This window comes from Carlito syrichta, unplaced genomic scaffold (genome assembly GCF_000164805.1).
Source record: "Carlito syrichta isolate Samal-C Ts95f unplaced genomic scaffold, Tarsius_syrichta-2.0.1 Scaffold301856, whole genome shotgun sequence".
In the NCBI taxonomy this organism is placed as follows: domain Eukaryota; kingdom Metazoa; phylum Chordata; class Mammalia; order Primates; family Tarsiidae; genus Carlito; species Carlito syrichta.
Genome location: NW_007245952.1, coordinates 105311 through 127279, shown reverse-complemented (window position 1 = coordinate 127279; position 21969 = coordinate 105311). Strand labels below are relative to the sequence as shown.

General features: G+C 44.0%; 1 protein-coding gene across 5 annotated transcripts in view; it reads right to left on the bottom strand.

Annotated features, from left to right (window-relative positions):
• The window catches only part of CYFIP2 (cytoplasmic FMR1 interacting protein 2), a 144348-nt gene extending 122385 nt beyond the window's left edge, over positions 1 to 21963 (bottom strand). For 2 of the 5 annotated variants that reach the window (XM_021711085.1, XM_008055456.2), the window contains exon 1: positions 708 to 850. In XM_021711085.1, coding sequence (XP_021566760.1) covers positions 708 to 824 — 117 coding nt within the window. In that variant the 5' untranslated portion in view covers positions 825 to 850. Of the gene's footprint in view, positions 1 to 707; positions 851 to 21948 lie in introns of those variants that run through there. The other 3 variants (XM_021711086.1, XM_021711087.1, XM_008055455.2) reach the window with 2 other exon arrangements.
• Between the last annotated feature and the right edge of the window lie 6 nt (positions 21964 to 21969).

The window sequence follows — 21969 nt, the reverse complement described above, 5'->3', positions numbered from 1 at the left end:
TGTAGCTGGAATTACAGGCATGTGCTACCACGCCCGGCTGATTTTTTGGTTTATTTTAGAGATGAGTTCTCGCCTGCCCAGGCGGGTCTCGAACCCGCGGGCTCAGGCAATCCACGCACCTCAGCCTACCAAAGGCACGGGATTACAGGCTGAGCCACTGAGTGGTTGCACATCCTTTCTTAAGGTGGCATCTGGTCTGGCATACCCAGACAAGGGCCTCTTTGCCCTGATGGATGGTGGCTCTGAACAATCCGACGGTTTGTCATAAGCTCTGCTCTCTCAGGCAAAAGCAAACAACTGTGACTAGCTTCCCTGAGCCCTTCCTAGTCATGGGGAGTTGCAGTGTTCTTCTCATATACACGAAGGAAAAGTAATTACCCAGGCAGGCTCTGGGGGTTTCTAAGTTGCAATATTTAATTCATGAGGTCAGAGCTGCCAAAATCTTGGTTGGTGCAGCAGCAAGAACAGCTGGGAAGGCATCTGGGGTCAGAACAGATCAACAAGACTTCCCTGGGGGAGGAAAATGGTCCTGGTGCACATTTACTAGTTACTCTATTCCTTATACTAGGCTCTCCCGAAGCACAAGGGACTCCATCAGCTCAAGACCTTTCTAGAAGCAGACCTCCCCTTCCCTCTGGCTTCAGGGCACATCCTCTTAGGGATCCCTGGAGTTCCTGCCCCTGGGCATTATCTGCTCTTTCCATTACCTGGTACATGATGGAGGAGGGTGGAGGCTCGATGCATGGTTGTTGGTCAGGGAGTGGCAGCTCTTCGAGCAGGTCCACGTTGGACAGGGCATCTTCCAGGGTGACGTGGGTGGTCATGGCTGCAGTTTCTGTATTCTGCACTGAGGGAAAGGAAGAGAGGGACAATGGAGAATTTCTTTTCTTTTCTTTTTTTTTGAGTTGGAGTCTCACTCCATCGCCCAGTGCAGTGGCACACTCACAGCTACCCCAGCGTTGACCTGCTGGGCTCTAGTGATCCTTCCGCCTCAGCCTTCCAAGTAGCCAGAACTACAGGTGTGCGCTACCATGCCTGACTAATTTTTTAATTATTGTAGAGATGAAGTCTTACCAAGTTGCCCTGGCTGGTCTCGAACCCACAGGCTCTGGCAATCCACTCGTTTCAGCCTCCCAAAGTGCTGGGATTACAGGCTGAGCCACCAAGCCCGGCCAAGAATTTCAGAAGCCTCCAAACATTTCTCTTAACCTCACGGGGTCCAGTCTCCTTTTGGAGAGTAAAGGGGGTTAAGATGCATTGAGACCACTGCCACTTCTTCACGAGGTGTCCCCAACCTGTGCCTTTTGTCTGTGAGGATGTCTTTACAGCTAACAGAGTACTGTTTTGTCTATTAACCTGGCTGACACTTACCCCAACCCTCTGTGATCAACACGGAAGGTGGTATTCTTCTCATATAACCAGAGAAAAACGAGGCTCACAGAAGTTACATGCCACCCACACAATCACATGACCAAAGGCAAAGGACCTCAAGGGTTGCTAGACGTGAGAACACAGGTCACAGTTAACCGCCCCTCCCCCCCCGCTTTTTGTTCTTCATAAAGATATTTCTAAGTTCCACTCTTAAATTACTGCACGGCATCATTATCCATGATTGTGATAGCTAAGACAATCAGCAGGAAACACAAGCCTGGGTTTTTAGGCTGATTGAGCTGGGACTAAAAGAACCTGTGAATCCAGCTTGGTTTGCAAAGATAGAAGTGTCATCATCTTCCTTGGCCTGGGTATGGTTGATGAGCCATACCAAACAAATCAGCCCTCAATGAACATTCTTGCGCCTAGACCCTGGCACAGAACAGCTGCTTCAGTGTAACTTTGGCAGACAGGGAAGCTGAAGAGAATTGGAACAGTGCAATTACCCGACTCGAGCTAATTGCTATTTTAAGAACTCAGCACCCAGCAAACATAATACCCTTTTTTAAACATATGTAAAACACTGATTAAAAATTGATCATGACTTAGGCTATAAATCGTTCCCACAAGCTTTCTCCAAAATGATAGCTTAGAAGTCACATCATTGATTACAATGCAATGAACTTGAAAATCAAGAGTGCAAATTACACCAAAAACAAAAACAATACCTTACCCTTTGAAAATTTATCAAACATACTTCAAGGTGATTCATAGGTAAAAAGAAATTCAGTATAGATGTGATAAAATATTTAGAACTGATAAAGAACACTCATAAATATCTTAAATGCACTTAGTAGAAAATAAAAAAAGAAGGAACTTAATGAACTTAATGTTCTATTCAAAAATCTTAATGAACAAAAACCAACCCAAGATATGAGAATAGAGGGAATGATCATTACAAAAACAGAAATAAAGCAAAATAAAACACAAATAGTAGAGGTGAAAAACAAAAAAAAACTTTAAAAAAGATTATTAATAATAATAAAGTCTACCCTTAAACACACACAAATAGGAAGGGGACAAAAAAGAGGCACCACTGTGCTATCTCAGAGTCCCTCCTTCCCCACCCTGAATCCCAGGGAGGTGTGAGACAGGCCTAGGGACTGGAATTCCTTCAAGACCAGCCTAGGGAACATAGTGAGACCTCATGCTGCCCCTAAACTAATACTTGTTTTAGGTTGGGAGAGCAGATAGGCTGGGCCATCCCTCCCACTGAGTTCTAAGCACACCTTTGTGTACTACAGCGACATGGCCTCTTCAAAGAGAGCTCACCAAGCTCAGAAGTAACTAACTTCCCCTCTGCTTCCCAGGGTGGTCTCAGGCCTTCACACCTAAGCATCTTCATCTTCTCTCCCTAGAATTCCAAGTGTGGCATTCAGTTCTACAGCAAAACCACTAGCAAATCATTAAAAAAAAAAAAAAAGACTGTCTTCTTTCTTAAATTATTATTAAGTCCATTTTACAAGAGAGGGTTAATGATTTTACTGGGCATAATGATCTACAACCGCCAAAGCTCTAATAATCTCTTCATTATTTCAAATAACAACAACAAGAATGAAACAAACATTTTTTCAGCCCTTATTCTGTCAGACCTTGTGCCAAGCACTTGACTGTTTTAATCCTGCATCCACCCTATAAATGTAGTTACTATGATTAGTCCCATTTTACAGATGAGCAAACAACTGCTCAGAATTTAAGCAATTTCACAAGGGGAAGAAGTGCTGGAGGTTGGGCTGACCCAGGTATGCCCAGCTCTCTAGTCTGAGGCTGTCTTCACTACCACATATTTCCTCCTCTGTTCTAGATGATTGATTGATTGATTTTTTTATTTTTATTTTCTTTAGGGGTCAGAATCTCACTGTCACTCAGGCTAAAGTGCAGTAGCACAATCACAGCTTGTCACAGCCTTGACCTCCTGGGCTCAAGTGATCCTTCAACCTTAGCCTCCCAAGTAGCTGGGACTCTAGGCATGTGCCACCACCCTCAGTTAATTTTTGATTTGTGTGTGTGTGTGTGTGTGCCCAGGCTGGTCTTAAACTCCTGGGCTCAAGCAATCCTGCCTCAGCCTCCCAAAGTACTGCGATTACAGGCTTGAGCCACCATGCCTGGCCCTAGGTGTTTTCAAACACACCACATTAGTGGATCTTGGCCCTGCTTGTGCCAAAAAATAATCACATGCCAGCCTTTCTTTTTTTTTTGAGTCAGAGTCTCACTCTGCCGCTCAGGCTAGAGTGCAGTGGCACGCTCACGGCCACCCCAGCATCACCTGCTAGGCTCAGGCAATCCTTCTGCCTCAGTCTTCCAAGTAGTCAAAACTACAGACATGCACTACCACGTCCGGCTAATTTTTTTATTTATTGTAGAGATGAGGTCTCAACAACTTGCCCAGGCTGGTCTCGAACCCCTGAGATCAGGCAATCCTCTCGTCTCAGTCTCCCAAAGTTCTGGGATTATAGGCTTGAACCACTGCACTCGTCCTCGCCTCACAACTTCTTAATAATAAAATTCCTGGGCTCCATCCTTAAGACCAGTAAGACTGCATTTTTAAAAAGTGTCTTATCTAATTTGCAATGAGAGAAATCCAGAATAAATTTAAATGGAGATACTCTTTCTCATTGATTAGATTGACTAAAATGGAAGTCTGCCCATGCATGCCCTTGGGCAAGGCTGAGACAGATCCTCTCTCGCGCTGTTGTAGGGATGTAAAAATGGCACAATCCCTATGGAAGGAACCCTATCAATATCGAACAAGCTTCAATAAACATTTTACCTTTTGACCAGCAATCCCACTTCTAGGTGTCTACCCCAAAGATACAATGACAGAAATGCAAAAAGACATGTGTACAAGACCATTCACAGTAGCACTACTTATCATAGAAAAATACTGGAAACTGCAGACATCCATTCACGGAGGACTGTCTGCGTAAACTATGGTGCCACTCTCCAGGGACCTCTGAAGCAGCAGTAAAACAGTGTGTGGACCCTCTGGTGTCCAACGGTGGGTGATCTCCAGCACATGGTGTGCAGGGCATGTTCTCTCCTACTGAGGACAGGAGGGGTACATATACCACACACGCATCTCCTACTAAAAAAAATACATGGAAGGATGAGCCACATACTTCAAAAAACTGGTGACCTACACGGAAGGGAGAAAGGAGGGAATACGGGTAAAGGGGCAGGGGATAGAGGCTAGAGTCCTTTGATCATGCCTTATTTTGTAGATTTGACTTTGAAACTATCAAACTATTTTACATAATCATAAAATAAAATTTAGATTTAAAAGGCAATACCCAAAACAAAAATAAAACGAAACAAACAGACACATATGTGCATAAACTATTGTAGTGGCCCCACAGAGTGATTTTAAAATTCAGTTATTTTTTGCCTGTCTAGTGTAAAGACATTGAATAGAGACCTGGTTTTTATTACTTTGTTACTGTTAGAGGCTGCCAGTGAATCAATTTTAATGTTGAAAATTGGTAAACAGGCCAGGTGTGGTGGCTCATGCTTGTAATCTCACTTTGGGAGACAGAGGCAAGAGGATTGCCTAAGCCAGGGGTTCGAGACCAGCCTGGGCAACTTGGTGAGACCTTGTCTCTACAATAAATTTTTAAAAATTTAGCTGGGTGTGGTGGTGCCTGCCCATAGTACCAACTACTTGGAAGGCTGAGGCAGAAGGATCACCTGAGCCCAGGAGGAGGCTGCAGTAGCCATGACCATGCCACTGCACTCCAGCCTGGATGACAGTGAGACTCCAATTCAAAAAAAGAAAAAAAGAAAGGTAAGTAAAATGAAAAAAAAACATTTAACCTGTCTTTCCTAATCAAACTATGCCACTAGATAACCAAATTATAGAAGAGAGGGATGTTTCTCTCCATAAAGTTTTTTTTCTCTTGTTCAGAAAAAAAAAAGACAACTAGAATATTCCTATTTTCCCAAGTCCCTATGAACAAATAGGTCCAGGTTCTGATTGTCAGCAGTTGCTAACATCCCAGAATGAAAGACAAGCAGACATGAACTAGTGCCTCCTGCTGAAAAGACTTACCATCACCTTGAAGAATGCTGGACCCAAAATGAAACACCTGAGTCTAACCAAGCCTTTGACACCAATTCAGTGGAACTACAGCAGGTAGAAGAACATGCTATAATATACTCCTGTGATGAAATCAATGAAATACAACCTATGACAAACTCTCCTGGACAAATGACTCAGGGCTTTCCACAAGTAAATGCAAAGGAAAAAAAAAAAGAGATGAGGGAAGTTTCAGATGTTAAAGAAACCTAACACACTATCACATGTGGACCTTATTTGGATCCTATTTCAAACAAACCATCATGAAAATAAAATTACATTTATGAGAAAATTGGAATATGTATACTGATGGGATGATATTTGATAATATTAAGGAAATAGTGGAGTTTTTTTAAGATGTGATGACATCAAGGTTATGTTTTAAAGAGTCCTTATCTTCCAGAAATATCCACTAAATATGGACAAAATGATTTAGGGGTTTGCTTCTATGGGTGAATAGCTGCTAATGGCATGTGATGCATACATGGGGTCTTATTGTATTTTCTATACAATTCTATATGTGTGAAATTTTCCATAAAACCTTCTAGATCAGTGTACATGTTCCCAGTTCATATCTGACTTCCCTTCTTTCTCTTGTCACTGGGTTTCTTCTGGGCTTCTCAACCTTCAGAGTAATTGGTCTACCAGAAGAACCCTAAGGTTTCCCCTCAAACATAACAGCACCCCCAACTTTCCTTGAAGAGAATCAGTAAATGAACAACCTATAAGCCCAATAAATTAAGAGTCTTTGCGTTAATACAACCTTTCTTTTCTCCTGCAAATACAGCTTTTCTAACAGATTTCCATGAGTGTTTGTAGATCATTCACTGCCTAAGGGAGAAGGAAGTTAGACATTTTTAGCTCAAGTGCTGGAAGTCCCTGCCAAAGCCACATCATTCAGGGAGGAAAAATGTTCTGCAGATCTGAGCAGAGGGATACATGAGAATAAGTACATACTTCTTTTCTGCTATCTGTTATGCAATCTTCCAAGTGAGAATAATTATTTATATTCAGTCTTGAACGTGTAGTCATTTTGCCATTTTGGAAAAGAAATTAATAAAGTTCTTTTTTTTTTGGTAAGTTGGAGTCTCACTCCGTCACGCAGGCTGGAGTGCAGTGTCACACTCACGGCCACCCAAGTGTCGAACTTTTGGGCTCAGGCAATCCTTCCACCTCAGCCTTCCAACTGACCAGAACTACAGGCGCATGCTACCACGCCCAGCTAATTTTTGATTTATTGTAGAGACAAGTTCTCACCAAGTTGCTCGAGTTGGTCTCAAACCCACGGACACAGGCAATCCACTCGCCTCGGCCTCCCAAAGTGCTAGAATTACAGGCTGAGTCACTGAGCCTGGAATATTTTAAAATTAACAGTGTTCTGGGAAGACCATTTGTCAAACACAGCTGTAAATTCTCAGTGTGGGGCATTCTGTGGCAGATTAAAATTCAGTGCCTTCATAACAGACGCAGGGTCAGTGGCCTGGCTTCACTGGAGGTGGTAATAACATTGGGCTCACAGGCAATTTGCTTCTAAAAAGGGCTTTAGGGGGCCCCAGGCTGAGATGACTGGCAGACCCCCAGTAAGAGGGGTTGATGAGTTCCCACAAATGCAGGGTGGGTTCCAGGAGAACCCAGCTTTGGGAATGCAGGTTCTGACACCCACACTTGAAACCCTGCTACTCTGTAAGCAAAGGATTTGTACTACTGTTTTCTGTTTAACTTTCTGGAAAAAAAAAAAAGTAAGATATTTTTACTGATGTGAACACTAGGCTATATAGTCATAACATCAAGTTCTGAGTTTTAATTTGTCATCTGCCACTAACTATACAAGCATAGCAAGTTACTTCACCTCTCTGAATGTTTCCTTATCTATAAAAGGATCATATTTTATAAGAGGGCCTGTCCTCAGTGATTTATTCTGAGGATTATCTAACTTTACAACATGTGGATTAACTAACACAGTAGCCAGCAAAGAATAAACATTCAGGAAATGTCAATGTCAAAAGATAAAGTTACAATAAATTTGTAGATCTAATTGACTTTTATTCATGACTCTTGAACTGGGGCAGCCTCCATTCTATAAAATGGAATGATCGCTCCCACTGGGCAATGGTAGAACAGAAGTTTTGTAAGTAAGGAATAAAAAAAATAGGAAAAAAAAACCTGACGGGTTAACATCAGGTTACTTGTTTGTAAGGGTTAAAGCAGAGGGGCTTCCTTATTATGCTCACTCAGGTAGTTCTGGATCTCTTGTTTTAAGGATAAACTGATCTGTTTTGGGACCTATCTGCTCCCTAAGTTTCTGTCTGATTATGTGGCATTTAGCAAGAGTGACTCCATCTTGCTTTAGTCTAGTCTGCTGGGGCCTAGTGCAGGAACTCAGTCCAAAACAATGGCCTCCCATATGGCTGTTTAACAATAGCTAGTCCAAGGCCTCTTCTCCACAGAGGAAATGGATGAACTAAATATTGCAACAATTCTCCTTTAAAAAGTAATGCATTATTGTTATTATACTAATATCTCAATTCTATAGATCTTTCACACTGATTTCTTCAATCACAACCATCCTAAAAATTCAACCGGGCGGGTATTATTTTTACATTCTTCGGAAAAGGACACTGTGTTATCGAGAAGTAAAGACTTTCATTCAAGGTCACACACAGGTAGGGTAGAAGCAGAATTTCTTGATCCTAGTTCTGTGCCCTTTCTTTAGACCACACCTGCTTTTGTGCCTTTTTGAAAGCTGCTGAGCACATATTTTTCCCAGTTGGACTGCCTTTTCCTCAAGAAGAAAAAGACACTGCCAAGCTCGAAAGATTAGGTAACTGTCACCTTTGGGTTTCAGGAACAGCAAGAGGCCAGGAAATATCTTCCTTGTCTGTACAGCTCTCTAGCTAGAGGCTATATACATACATATATACATACATACATACATACATACATACATAATATATACGCACACATATATATATACGCACATATATGTATATTTGTATGTAGAAAAAATTACATAAATAAATATATAAATAAAAAGGAGGCTTAGATTGTCTCTACTTAGAGAATTCTAGTCATGTGCCACATACCAGCATTTAGGCCAATGAAGGCCCACAGACACAATGGTGGTTCCATAAGATTGTAATATCGTATTCCTACCGTATCTTTTCTATGTTTAGATACACAACTACTTCCCACTGTGTGACAGTTGCTTACAGTATGCAGTACAGGAACCTACTGTCCAGGCCTGAAGCCTAGGAGCAACAGACTGTCCTACACAGTCTAGGTATATAGTAGGCTAGACTATCCAGGTGTGTATAAGCACATGCTATGATGTTCACATAGTGACAAAAATTGCCTAATGATGCATTTACCAGAATGTATTCCCATCTGTAAGTGGTGCTTGACTAGATTTTGGGTAGCTTTTGACTAAGCAAGGAAAAATTCAAAGAAGACATTTGGAGGATACTCTGCTGCTCCCTCATGGGTGTGAGCTGGGTGAGTTTGGAGATTGTGTGGGAACTAAAGTTTACTGACATAAGATGTGGCTCCACAGGTCAGTGTCCTCATGGAGCTGACACCCTTTCACATGTCAGAGCCAGCTTCTTTGCATATGTGGGAGCCAAGAAGGGACACAATCTTTTGCGTTCACCAAGAAGGGACACAATCTTTTGCGTTCATCTTACAAGAATTCCAGAGAGTGTACCAAGATGGGTCATGAAACTTATTCTCAACAGGTTTGGAGTGAAAAATTTAACAGAACAGGCCAGCTGTGGTGGTTCATGCCTATAATCCCAGAGCTTTGGGAGGTCAAGGTGGGAGGATCGCTGGAGGCCAAGAGTTCAAGACTAGCCTGGGCAACACAGTGAGACCTCATCCTTACCAAAAACAACAAATTGCTGGGTGTGGTGGCATGTGCCTGTAGTCACAGATACTTGGGAGGCTGAGGCAGGAGGATCGTTTGCACCCAGGAGTTCAAGGCTGCAATGAGCCAAGATCATGCTACTGTACCCCAGCCTGGGCAACGGAGCGAGACCCTGTCTCTAAAAATAAATAACGAGTTTTACAGAACAATTCACTTATCCAACAATCAGACCTTGTAGCTTCAAACCTCATATTGGCCACTTGGAGCCATTTCTAAGGTATTACCTGTGTCAATCTCTAAAATAAAACCACAGGTTAGGAGCCATTTGGATGTTGAGAGTGGCAAACCTAATGATGGAGCATGGGCAGAGCCATCCAAGATGGAGGGAAGAACCATAGGAGGCGCAGGAGTCTGGGCCATTGAGTGTGGGAACAAGAGCACCACACAGCTCAACAACTGGCAGAAGTATCCCCAACATCATGGTGCACAACAGAACCCCAACCAATGCCCCATAGGCTGTCAGAATCATCCTAGAGCTGGAAGGGACCGAAGGAAAGAAATGACTACCTCTTTAAGAAGCCTTTCTGAGGCCAGATGTGGTGGTGTGCATCTGTAGTCCCAGCTACCCAGAAAAGTGTGGTGGGAGAATCACCTGAATCCAGGAGGTCGATTCTGCAGTGAGCCATGATTGTGCCACTGCACTCCAGCCTGGGCAACAGAGTGAGACTGCTGACCAGCCCTCATCAAAAAAAAAGAAGGCTTTGTGATACCAAGCCCTACCTGAATCCACACTCTCTTCTGGTTCTCACTGAATCTAGTGTGTTCCTTCGTTTGTAGTATCTGTACTACTTTATTAAGTGATTTACCATGATTTTTCTCTTGCCCTAAACTATAAGCTCCTTGAGGGCATTGCATTGTGTCTAATTCACACCCAGTTCCTATGCTGAGCATGCATTCGTAACTCAAAGATTTGTTTGATGATAGAATGACCAGTAAGCCCAAGAAAGGCTTACTAGGTCCAAAATATTGGTTTTTTTTTTTTTAAGTGGGAGAGGAGAAGAAAAATAAATAGCAAGAAAACTATTTAGGTTTTATAAAGAATTCCATCAAAATCATTGAAATAGTCAATGTTTAAGCACTTAAAGGAATAATTCAATATTTTATAAATGGTGATCTAAGAAATAAAATTTCTCTTTTCTAATGCTGCATGTGCTGATTTCACCCATCCTTCAAGGTCTCTACCCTCTAGGACACGAGCACCACGCTTCTGACACTTTCTGCTTCAGAAGGGACCTGAGTAGTGCTGCTTCTTCCTATGCCAGCACAGACATTGCTAATTGATTGTGACTCTTTTGCATGGGGTTCACAGACGGCCTCAGAATCTACATGAAATACTGAGCTCCAGGCAGCCGCCAACAATAATCTGAGTTTGCTTATGAAATAATACACATACAACCTCCCTAGAGTGGCACCATACATGTGTAAGCCCCTTGAGGTCAGGGACCATTTTATTATTTATAACTTAGAACTGCAGGGACTCTAGCTGAGTGTCACAAACAGATTAGGTGCTGAGGAAGCAGTGAATGCAAAAATGCATGAACACACCTGAATCTCCGGACAATGTAGGAGAGACAAGATGACCTGAAGTTGGCCATGTCCTGGCTTATAATTTTCTATTCCTTTCCTTCACTATTAATAACACAGATCACTTAAATCAGCATGGAACATGCAGTCACATCCATAAACTGCCAATAAAATTACTTAATATTTTTCTCTAAAGAGAGTCTCTTTTTGCCGGGGGGGAGGCGGCATTTTATAAATATATTTCAGAAGGAAGCTTTTCCTCACAATCACAAATAGAAAACCAGTATCACTTGCCATAAACAGAGGGAATCTATAAAAAATAAAAGCAATGAAAACAAATACAGGGCCGGGCTCTATGGCTCAGCCTGTAATCCCGCGCCTTTGGGAGGCTGAGGTGAGTGGATTGCCTGAGCCCGCGGGTTCAAGACCTGCCTGGGCAGCAAGACCTCATCTCTACAATAAATGAAAAAATCAGCTGGGCGTGGTAGCGCATGCCTATAATTCCGGCCACTTGGAAGGCTGAGGTGGAAGGATTGCCGGAGCCCAGCAGGTCGAGGCTGCGGTGGCTGGGAGCGGCCACTGCACTCCAGTCTGGGCGACAGAGTGAGACTCCAACTCAAACAAAAAAAAAAGAAAAGAAAACAAATACAGGTCTGGGTATGATCTGAAAATGATCTCTCTCATGTCCCCCGCTGATATGCACATGAGAGGTGTTTTAGTGTAGTGGTGAACTGGATGGCTTGAGTTTGAATCTTGACTCTGCCAATACCTGGTTGTGTGACCTTGAGTAGATGACATAAGCTTTCTGAATCTCACTTTCCTCAATTTTGAAATGAGGCTTAATAATAGTTCCTATCTCATAGGCTTGAAAACCAAATGAGTTCATCCATGCAAATGGCTTGGCAGGTAGAAAGTACTCAGTAAAAGTTAGTGTCCCAACAACACTGAAACTAGCAACAAATAAAAAGGATTATACATCATGACCAAGAAAAATTTTTCCCAAGAATGTAAGACTGGCTTAACATTGTCATCAGAAAATTGATTAATGTAATAAACCATATAATAGAATAAAGGACAAAAACGACATGACCATTTCAATACACATAGAAAAAGTATGTGACAAAATCTCATACCTCTTCATGATAAAGAAAATTAAAAAACACTCAAAAAACTAGGAATAGAGAACACCCTCAGCCTGACAAAGAGTGGCTACAAAAACCCTTTAGCTAACATCAGACTTAATGGTGGAAGATTGAAAGCTTTCCCCTAAGATCAGAAACAAGAAAAATAATTCTGCTCTCACCAGTTCGACTTAACTTTGCACTGGAGGTTGTAGCTAAGGGAGTTAGGCAAGAAAATTAAATCAAAGGCATCCAGATTAGAAAAGAAGAAGTAAAACGATTTCTACTTGCAGATAACATAATTTTGCATATCAAAAAATCCTTAGAAACCCATTAAAATTATTAAAATAATAAACAAGTAGGCAGGATACATCATCAGCATACAAAAACCAACTGTATCTCTATACACTAGAAATACACAATATGAAAAGAAAATTGGGCAAACAATCCTATTTATAATAGCACTTAAGAGAATACAATACTTAGTAATAACTTTTACACAATAAATGTCAAATATGCATTTTAAAAACTATAAAAACATTGTTAAGGCCAGGCTCGGTGGCTTAGCCTGTAATCCCAGCACTTTGGGAGGCCAAGGCAAGTAGACTGCCTGAGCCCACAGGTTCGAGACCCACCCGGGCAACTTGGCGAGCCCTTGTTTCTACAGTAAATCAAAAATTAGCCAGGCGTGGCAGCGTGTGCCTGTAGTTCCGGCCACTTGGAAGACTGAGCCGGAAAGATCGCCAGAGCCCAGCAGGTGGTGGCTGCGGTGGCCAGGAGCAGACCACTGCACTCCAGTCTGGGGGAAAGAGTGAGATTACAACTCAGAAAAAAAAAATTGTTAAAAAAACTAAAGACGTAAATAAATGAAAAGGCATCCCATGTTTATAGGCTGGAAGAATTAACATTTTTAAGATAGCAATGGATTTTGGATAAGGATATCAAGACAGTTCAATGAAGAAAGAATACTCTTTCCAACAAAATGTGCTGGCACAACTGATCTCTTCATGCAAAAGAATGAAGTTGGACCCCAACCTCATTACATATAACATGTTAACTCAAAATGGATAAAGGTCTGTGTAAGAACTAAAACTATAAAACCTGGAATTATGTAACAACAAAACACAAGCAACAAAATAAAAAATAAATTAGACAGTATTAAAATGAAAAACTTTTGTGCTTCAAAGAACACCATCAAGAGTGAGAGATAATCCACAGAATAGAATAATATTTGCAAATAACATATTTGCTAGGTATATAGACTACATAAAGAATTCTCAGTAATAAAATGACCCAATTTTAAAAATAGGCAAAGGCACCCGAGACCCAAACCCCGCCATCACACAATATGTCGCTGTACCAAACATGCATGTGTACTCCAATCTTAATAAAAAAAAAAAGGCAAAGGATCTCAACATACCTTTCTTTTAAAAAGATATGCAAACAATCAATAAACACATTAAAAGATCAATATCCTTAGTCATTAGGGAAATACAAATCAAAACCAGATACCACTTCATACCCTCATAAAAAGGACAAAGAATTAACAAGTACTGGCAAGAATGTAAAGCAATTGGAACCAGCACTGCTAGTGGGAACATAAAAAGGTGCAGCAACTTTGGAAACCAGATTGGCAGTTCCTCATGTTTTTAGAGTTACCCCGTGATCCAGCAATTCTACTCCTAGGTGTAACCCTAAGCGAAATGAAGACATATGTTTACTCAAAAATTCGTTCATGGATGTTCACGGCAGCATTATTTATAACAGCCAAAAAGAGTAAGCAACCCAAATGTTCATCAACTGGTAAATAAATAAAATGTGGTATATCCATACAATGGAATATTTTTCAGTCATAAAAAGAATAAAGTACTGATACTTGCTACAATATGGATGAACCTTGAAAATATTATGATAAGTGAAAGAAGCCAGTCATAAAAAACAACGCATATTATATGATTACATTTATATGACATGTCCAGAGTAGCAAATCTATGGCAACATCAAGTCCATTAGCAGATGTCTAGGGCTGGAGGGGGACTGGGGAAACAGGAGGTGTTGCTGAAGGTCATGAGGTTTCTTTCTGGGGTGCTGAATGCTCTAAAATGGACCATGATTATGACTGCACAACACTGTGAATATGCTGAGAATCACTGAAGTGTATGTTTAAAATGGGTGAATTGTATAGTACGTGAACGATATCTCAATAAAGCTGTTACCAAAAAGGTTAGCATTTTTATAACTACTTCTGGGAAACTTTAGGTCTAACATAAGCTGGTGGGGCATGAAGAGAGCTGGAGACAGAGCAGGAACTTGGGGAGTTTGGGGACCATGATGCTGTCCCTATAAGCAGAAGCTGTAGAGAGCAAAAATCCACGAGGGACAGTGGGAGAGAAAAAGAAAGCAACAGATACATACCCTATGGAGCAGCCCCCTACGCTGCAGGGTGAATGGACCACCATGGGGCAGGGCCCAGGCTTCTCTGTTAGGTCTTTCTCCCTGTCTACATCTGTCAGGGCCTGGAGTTGCCCCCACTAGAAAAAAGCTTCCACCCATGATGAAAAGCCTCTGAGCTGGGTGGGGTGGTGAGCCCTGAGGTTTAAAATGAGAACAAGAAGGGAGTCTAGCTCTTTTTCTACTGATGAGGAAACTAAGTGAAGAGAAGGGACTTGTGCAAGGTCACTTGGCTAGTGAGGGCTAGCATTGCAACTTCCTGAGAACACAAAACAGTAATTCATAGCAGAGCTTTTTGAGGTAGGGTTTCCCTTTTTTTTTTTGAGGCAGGGTTTCACCCAGGCTGGAGTGCAGTGGCATGATCATGGCTCACCACAGCCTTGACCTCCTGGGCTTAAGCGATCTTCCTGCCTCAGCCTCTCAAGTAGCTGGAACTATGGGCACATTCTACTTCACTCAGTTATTTTTTCTATTTTTTGTAGAGACAGGGTCTCACTTTGTTGCCCAGACTGGTCTCATACAATTCTCCCTCCTTGGCCTCCCAAAGTGTTGGGATTACAGTTGTGAACTACTGCCTAGAAAAATAATACGTTTAAGAAAGAAAGAGTTCTAATTTTGCAACAAAACCAAAAGTCATGTAAGAAAGGAAATATAATCAAAGGATATTACTTGGCCCTCTTGTGATCATCACTTGTACATCTTAGTAATGTGGCCGCTTTACAATGGTTAAAACGTTAAAAAAATTTAGGTTAAAACGTAGCTCTTCCTATATTGGGAGACGGGGGCAGGGCAGGGAGGGGGTTGGTATAAGAGACATCTTCATCCATCACAGCAGGAAGTAAACAGATAACGTGCAGGAGAGATAAATCAAGAAACAGCAGTGTAAGCATATCATTAAAGATCTGGAGGCAGCAACTGGAAGAAACAGTGAGTTAAAAGCAGCAGCCTCTGGGGGAAGGTGGGCACTGGATGGCTGTTTTTCATTATGGGTCTTTCAATACTATTTGATTTTTTAAAGCATGTGCATGTATTGTTTTGATCAAAGTATAATAATTTACTTTAAAAGACAACAACCCAGGGCCTCTTTGCCGGCAGCTCAGACACCTGGAGGGTGCACAGTACCGACTGGCAAGGCAGTCTTTGTGTTTAATTCCCTCGCTGCCTGTCTTCTGGGCCCAGATGCCCCATCTCCTGCGGCTTTTCTCCACACAGGGGACCTGAGGTCAGAGCAGGGAAGTCCAGGTCAGCCTCTACTCTGGCCCCTGGAGAAGGCCTACCCTCCCTGTTGTTTACAAGGAGGCAGAGAAGGAGATCTTGATGGGGCTAACAGGCTTGCCATCTCGGTTGCCGTTTTACTCAGCTGCTTCCTGTGTCGTTAGGGTTGAGGAGGCCTTTCTGGTGATACCAAACCAGGCAGATACCAGCAGCTCAGGGGCATTGGCCCCCATCCCCTCAGGAGGGGAGGTCATGCCACCAAAGGTAGCTTGCTGATTCGCTCCTGTGGGGCCCCCCCCCCGACAGGCCGTCACATGAGGAACACCAGTGTAACTTGCATTCGGGGAGAGGCACTTCCTCTCAGGGTCACCTGCTAAAACTCAGAAAGAGAAGCATCTGCTGTGGAAACAGAGACTGAGACTTCAGGTTTGGCCACCAGATGGGAGCATGCAGACCTTAGTTTCATCCCTGTGAAACTGCAACTTGAACATGGTGCAGACTGAAGACTGACTTAGGCCCCAAGATCACATTTTTGCTCACTCTAAAATGGGGACATTTCTCTGTCTGTAAAATATGGAGGTTGGCCTGGTAGCAGCCTCTCTCTCAACCATGATGTGAAAACCTGAGGTGTGAAAACTGTGGGCAACCTGTAAATAATAACAGTTTAAGTACTGAGGATTATAAACAAGGCACTGTTTATTAGAAGTAAGGTGAGGGTTCCAAGTCCCCCCCGCCCCTCTAATATTGCTTGTATGTTCATCTCTTCTCTAGAGTTGGAGAAAATGGGGGGGAGGTTGGCTGTGGGGTGTGATGTGTTGAACATGTCAACACTGTCCATCATGTGTACTGAAAAAAAACCAGAACAACAACCAGTTAAGAGTCATTGGACAGGCTGGGCATGGTGGCTCAAGCCTGTAATCCCAGCACTTTGGGAGGCCAGGTGAGAGGACTGCCTGAGCTAAGGGGTTCGAGACCAGCCTGGGCAACTTGGTGAGACTTCATCTCTACAATAAATAAAAAAATAAGCTGGGCATGGTAGCACGTGCCTATAGTTCCAGCTACTTGGAAGGCTGAGGTGGAAGGATTGTCTGAGCCCAGCAGGTCGACACTGGAGTGGCTGTGAGCATGCCACTGCACTCTAGCCTGGGTGACAGAGTGAGACTCCAACTCAAAAAAGAAAAAAAAAGTCATTGGACTTGAGCTTCTCTCAGGGCCCTTTCAACTCTAAAGAAAAAGACTATGACTATAGGAGGGACATTCCACCCAGGGGGATTCTTTAAAGACCACACTTTAAGGATTAGATGGATCATCCACCCAAAGGTGCCCAAGGACATTCCTGCTTTGTGCCTTTGCTCAAAGTATCTCCACTCCCCTGTGGACTATCCTCTCCCCTCTCAAATCCTACCCATCTGTCAAGGCCCAAGTCAAGATATGTCTCTTCCACAAAAGTCTGATCGGCCAAAGCCCACAATAACCTTCCTTTCTCTGCAATTCCATAGCACTTACAGTCTAAAGTTCACAATTTCCTCCTGTGTTACAAAGTGCTTTATATTTAGCTAATTCTTTGAATCACCAAGAATGCCAAGGATAGTCATCTTTTCTGGGTTTGACCCATAGCAAAACAGCACAGAGCTGGGCACATAGCAGGTACTACTTGCTTAATTAATACTTCATGAAAGATATATTGAATGCATAAACCAGTGACCAAAATTCACGTCTTTTGGTTTAAAATAACGAAAATGTTAAAACAGCACAGTTGTCTAAGACACCGTATCTAAGTCAGTCTTATTATTGTAAGAATCTGAGGAGATTTCTTTAGAACATTCTTCTGTCATTGAGCACCACATGTTCTTATGCATAAGCGGATCCTGAACAATTATCATAATACTATAAGAAAGGGCTTGGCAGTACAGGGACACTGCCAGGGGAGGAAGGTGAGCGCACACTTCATCAATAAGGGTACCTGATCTCAAACCAGGTGAAGTGAGGACCCAAGTCAGGTCCAAACTTTACCAGTACAATGACCATTTGTATCCCTAATCCTAAATTGTACCCATCGTTAAAACAAGTAAATAAATAAATGAAAATTCTTCGGTCACATGGATTCCACCTCAAGCCATAAGAAGCAAGTCCTCATTCCTCTTTCCTCTATGGAGGTACAACAGACTTGGAGGCTGAGGGTTGATTCCTAGTTTTGAATTCTTGCCCCACCATTCACACCTGGCCAAAATCAGTTTTAAGGTATCACATTTTAAAAGCACAAATCAAAAAAGTTCTCAGGTATCCTTTCACTGAGTTACTGACTGTCTTCTAGGAGGGTGAGCCCTGCAAATTCTCTTTGATCTCAGCCGGGCCTTCAGTGAAGTTAGACAATTCTCTTATTCATCCCCAGCTGATTTCTTATTCCACCCACAGAGGCAGCCGTTCCCAACTCAGGAAGTCTCCTGAAGTTTCCTAACCAGACCATCACCTTGACTTTCTGTGGAGGACCTCACCTCCCACCTCCCTTAGAAAACAGAGCCCACATAGCATGGACATATGGAACAGCCCTCCACTCACCCAGCGATTCAAGTCTGAGAACCACTGCTCTACAATGACCAAACGAATGGATGCAAACACAAAATCAAAAGGCCTATTGATGAAATCATCAGTGTGTCTTGCTCAGGCATCTCACCAGAACGTCCTGTTTACTTTCCTCTCTCATTGTGCTGTTTCTGAATTGCCATAAGTCTATCAAAAAGCCACCCAATCAGAATGATCCCTGCAAGAAACTCTGCCTGAACTCAGCCTCTGCCTTTTCAAAACAATTTCTTTCAAGCATCTGCACCCAATTGATTTCTCCTCTGTTGCCAGGGCCCAAGAAGTATGGCTTAAATGGCCGTTCTTTTACGTACATCACACACAGCCCTCGGCATCATGGCCATGGCTAGGGGGCCAATATCCAAATCTTTGCATCCTGGGAGGCGTCCCACCCCACTGACTGAATTCTGAAGTGTCTTTGTACAGGCAGGGCCATCCAGGGGCCTTGACAGAATCTGTGAATCACGAAGTGCCTTTCAGCTTCCCATTGGCTCCATCATACAGAGAGGCCACAGAACCGTCTTCTTAAATGGACACATAAGATATAATTAATTAGCTATGCCTTTAGGAATGGAGGGCATTTATCCAAAAGAGTCACACAACCAGGAGCCTCCTTCTTCTATTTTCCATAGCCTTTTATTCTCAGACACAATCTCATCTGCGGGTTTCTGTGATGACAGGCAGGTAACAAGCTGCGACTGCTCTCCATTGCTCAATTTTAAAGTCAGAGAGGTAGTGGCTGGTTGAAAGGCACACAGCAAGTCAGAGATCAATCCAGCATCCTCTGACCACTGCCCTGTTCTATCTGCCCTGGAAGCAAAGCATGGCCTCAGCACACATTTAGTGGGTTGCAAATTGTTGACGACACACAGAGGAAGAAGTCCTTCCTCAACTCCTCATGTTGAAACGTGAGAACTACCCTGGGCTTTTGCTCAACTTATTCCCCCTCCTTCTCCCCTTCTCTCTGCCTCCTCCAGCTCTGCCCACCCTCCTTGTGCTGCCCAAGAGCACTTCCCACCTGAAGCTCCTACTGACACCACATCTTGGCATTCTTTCCTTTCGCTTCCTATGGCAGGCAAACCTGGGGCTGGTGTTAACTGGTCACAGAGACGAACTCCCCTTGAAAAAGTGGAGGTAGAGGTAGAAGGGTTGGTAAGGGCCATGGGTTGACTACACACATGAACCCAGTTCTCAATGATTATATAATAAGGATGTTATAACAAGAAATACATGAATATAATAGCACTGTGAATACATGCCAAGTGTTTGGCACTTTCACGCATCCCTCATTTAATAAGAGCATCCGAAGATGGTCCATCTCCTCCTCCACCACGGAGGTCCCTGTTCACTGCCTAAAAGGCACCAGCACACTCCACCCCCTCCCACCACCTCCAGCACAGATGCACGGGCCAAATGTTGGACCCTAGACAAAGCTTTGCTCCTCAAAATGACAAGACCACAGGCCTTTCACTAAGGCTCCAAAGAGGTGACTGAGGTCTGGCTTCATCAACTACAAGTGAATAATTAATAACTTGCCAGTAAAGAAATAGACTCATTGTTAGGGTGGCCACATGGAGGCTACAAAGGGCATTTTGTGAGGCTCTTGGTGGACCTCCGGGCCAGCAGGGGTCCAAAGAAGCCTCTTTGAGAGCATACTCTGATCAGATCCTTAAACGTGGGTCTGGAGCCCTGTGCTGTCTTCCACAAGTGTGGTTCCCAATGTTAATTAGCTTACTGCCTATTCATCACTTAATTCAGCTTTCTGGTCCATGACAGAGGCCCACCAAACACCCAAGAAGGCACCACTTAGCAGAGGGGCCATGTAGCATTCTTCAGGGACCCTCTACCAGTTTTTAAATTCCTGTCTACTTCCTTCTCCGGGCCCCTGGTCTGATTTGAGTAAAACTCTCCAATCCTACTGGATTGTATACCCTACTCTTGGCACAATGCCTAAAGCAAGTTTTTCCTTTTTCATTCTCCAGCAGGGACTGACTGAACAAGGCAGCCTTGGGTGCCTACAGAACCGGTCAGAACTGGCCAGGAAATATAATAAAGAAGCTTAGTGAGCAGAGAGCTAATGCCCCCAGCCAGAGGCTCAGTGTGCAGAACCAGCTAGAGGCGCTGGCTTTGTAAGCAACAACACATTTCTTGTGGTCTCATAACTGCCCTGGCAGATGGCAGCTAGTGCCAACGGGGAACTCTCCACACAAAAGTTTCACATCGTCCCACAAGTGGACGCTGGGTCCTCAACAAATGCCTTCTGGGGACAGTAACCTCTGACCAGTTACACACACACACACACACACACACACACACACACACACACACACACACACTCCTACGGTATTCCTGTCCTCCGGGTCAAAGCTGCTCTTGCCAAATACAGAGCTGACAGCTGCTAGATACTGTCATTTCTGGGAGCTGTTCCCCCAAAGAGCTCCCCAGCTCCCCACCCCCACTTCCAGCCCACTGTCTGAGTTCCACCATTAGAGACAGTAAATATTTCAACTTAAAGCTTTGTTTCCCATAAAAATGCTCCCATCCTCTGCTTCCTTTCTGGACAAATGACTTCTAAGGCACCTGCTCTGTATCAAACGGGAAATTCTTTTGCATTTAGCTCTTCAAGATAAACACATTCACTGGCTCCTTTGGAAAACAATTTTTGACACTGGTGAATGAGGGGCTGGCAGGGTACATGGGAGGCCCCAGGGAGGGCCACAGTGAGGGGGATCTGATGGTGGAGAAAACAATCTTCAAGTCCTTCTCAAACCTGCTCATGGATATGGACCTAGATTTCTGCCCTCCGAGATCTGAGAGTCCCAGGGTTGCTGGCATAGCTTGAGCCCAGGAGTAAGGTGAGACCCACTGCCCTAAATGGGATACAGGTAGGAGATGGAAAATGGGAGCACAGAAACCAACACTCTCCTGATATGCCCTCCTGCCTGCAAACCTGCCCCAGGCTCCCTGCCCACGCTGTGAGGGCCCTGGCACCCAGAAGCTAGCAGATCCTCTCCCTATCCTTGGCCTAGCTGGAAAGGCAGCTGATGGCTCTTCAGCCCCTGGTGACAGTTTCCACTGTGCTGGGGAAAATAGGCAAGCAGAGGTCAAAGTCAGATTCCCCAGGCCGGGAAGGGCATCCGAGCAGCTGGCGTCCTTACCAGCCAGACTCTGTATAGAGACCCATACTTTTGTTGGGCTACCTCCCCCGTCCACAGAGAGCACCTCCCTCTTTCCTTTGCACACATATGGGCTGTACTCTGGGGTGGGGGGCAGGGTTGTCCTAAGAAGCAGGTAAGCATCTTCCTGGATCTCCAGAGCTCTCGAGAATCCAACCTCTCCTCTCAGGAGTCAGCCCACTTATTCCTCCTCCCACCCTTCCCTCCCCCAGCCAGCCAGGAGGGCGATGCTAGTGTAGGCCAGAATGCTTCAAAGCGAGTCGGATGCGCCTCCCTTCTCGTCAAATCCCCGCACCCCCAAACATCGCGGCGGCGCCCATCGCCCCACCCATCTCACGTCCCCGGCAGGGCGCAGTGTGCCCGAGGCGACTGCCAGGCGGGCCCAAGCGGCTCCCGCTGGCCCTGGGAGAGGTGACGGTGGCCGCGGTGGCAGGGGCGGGGACCCGCGCTCTGCAGTACCTGGACGCGGGGATGTCGCCG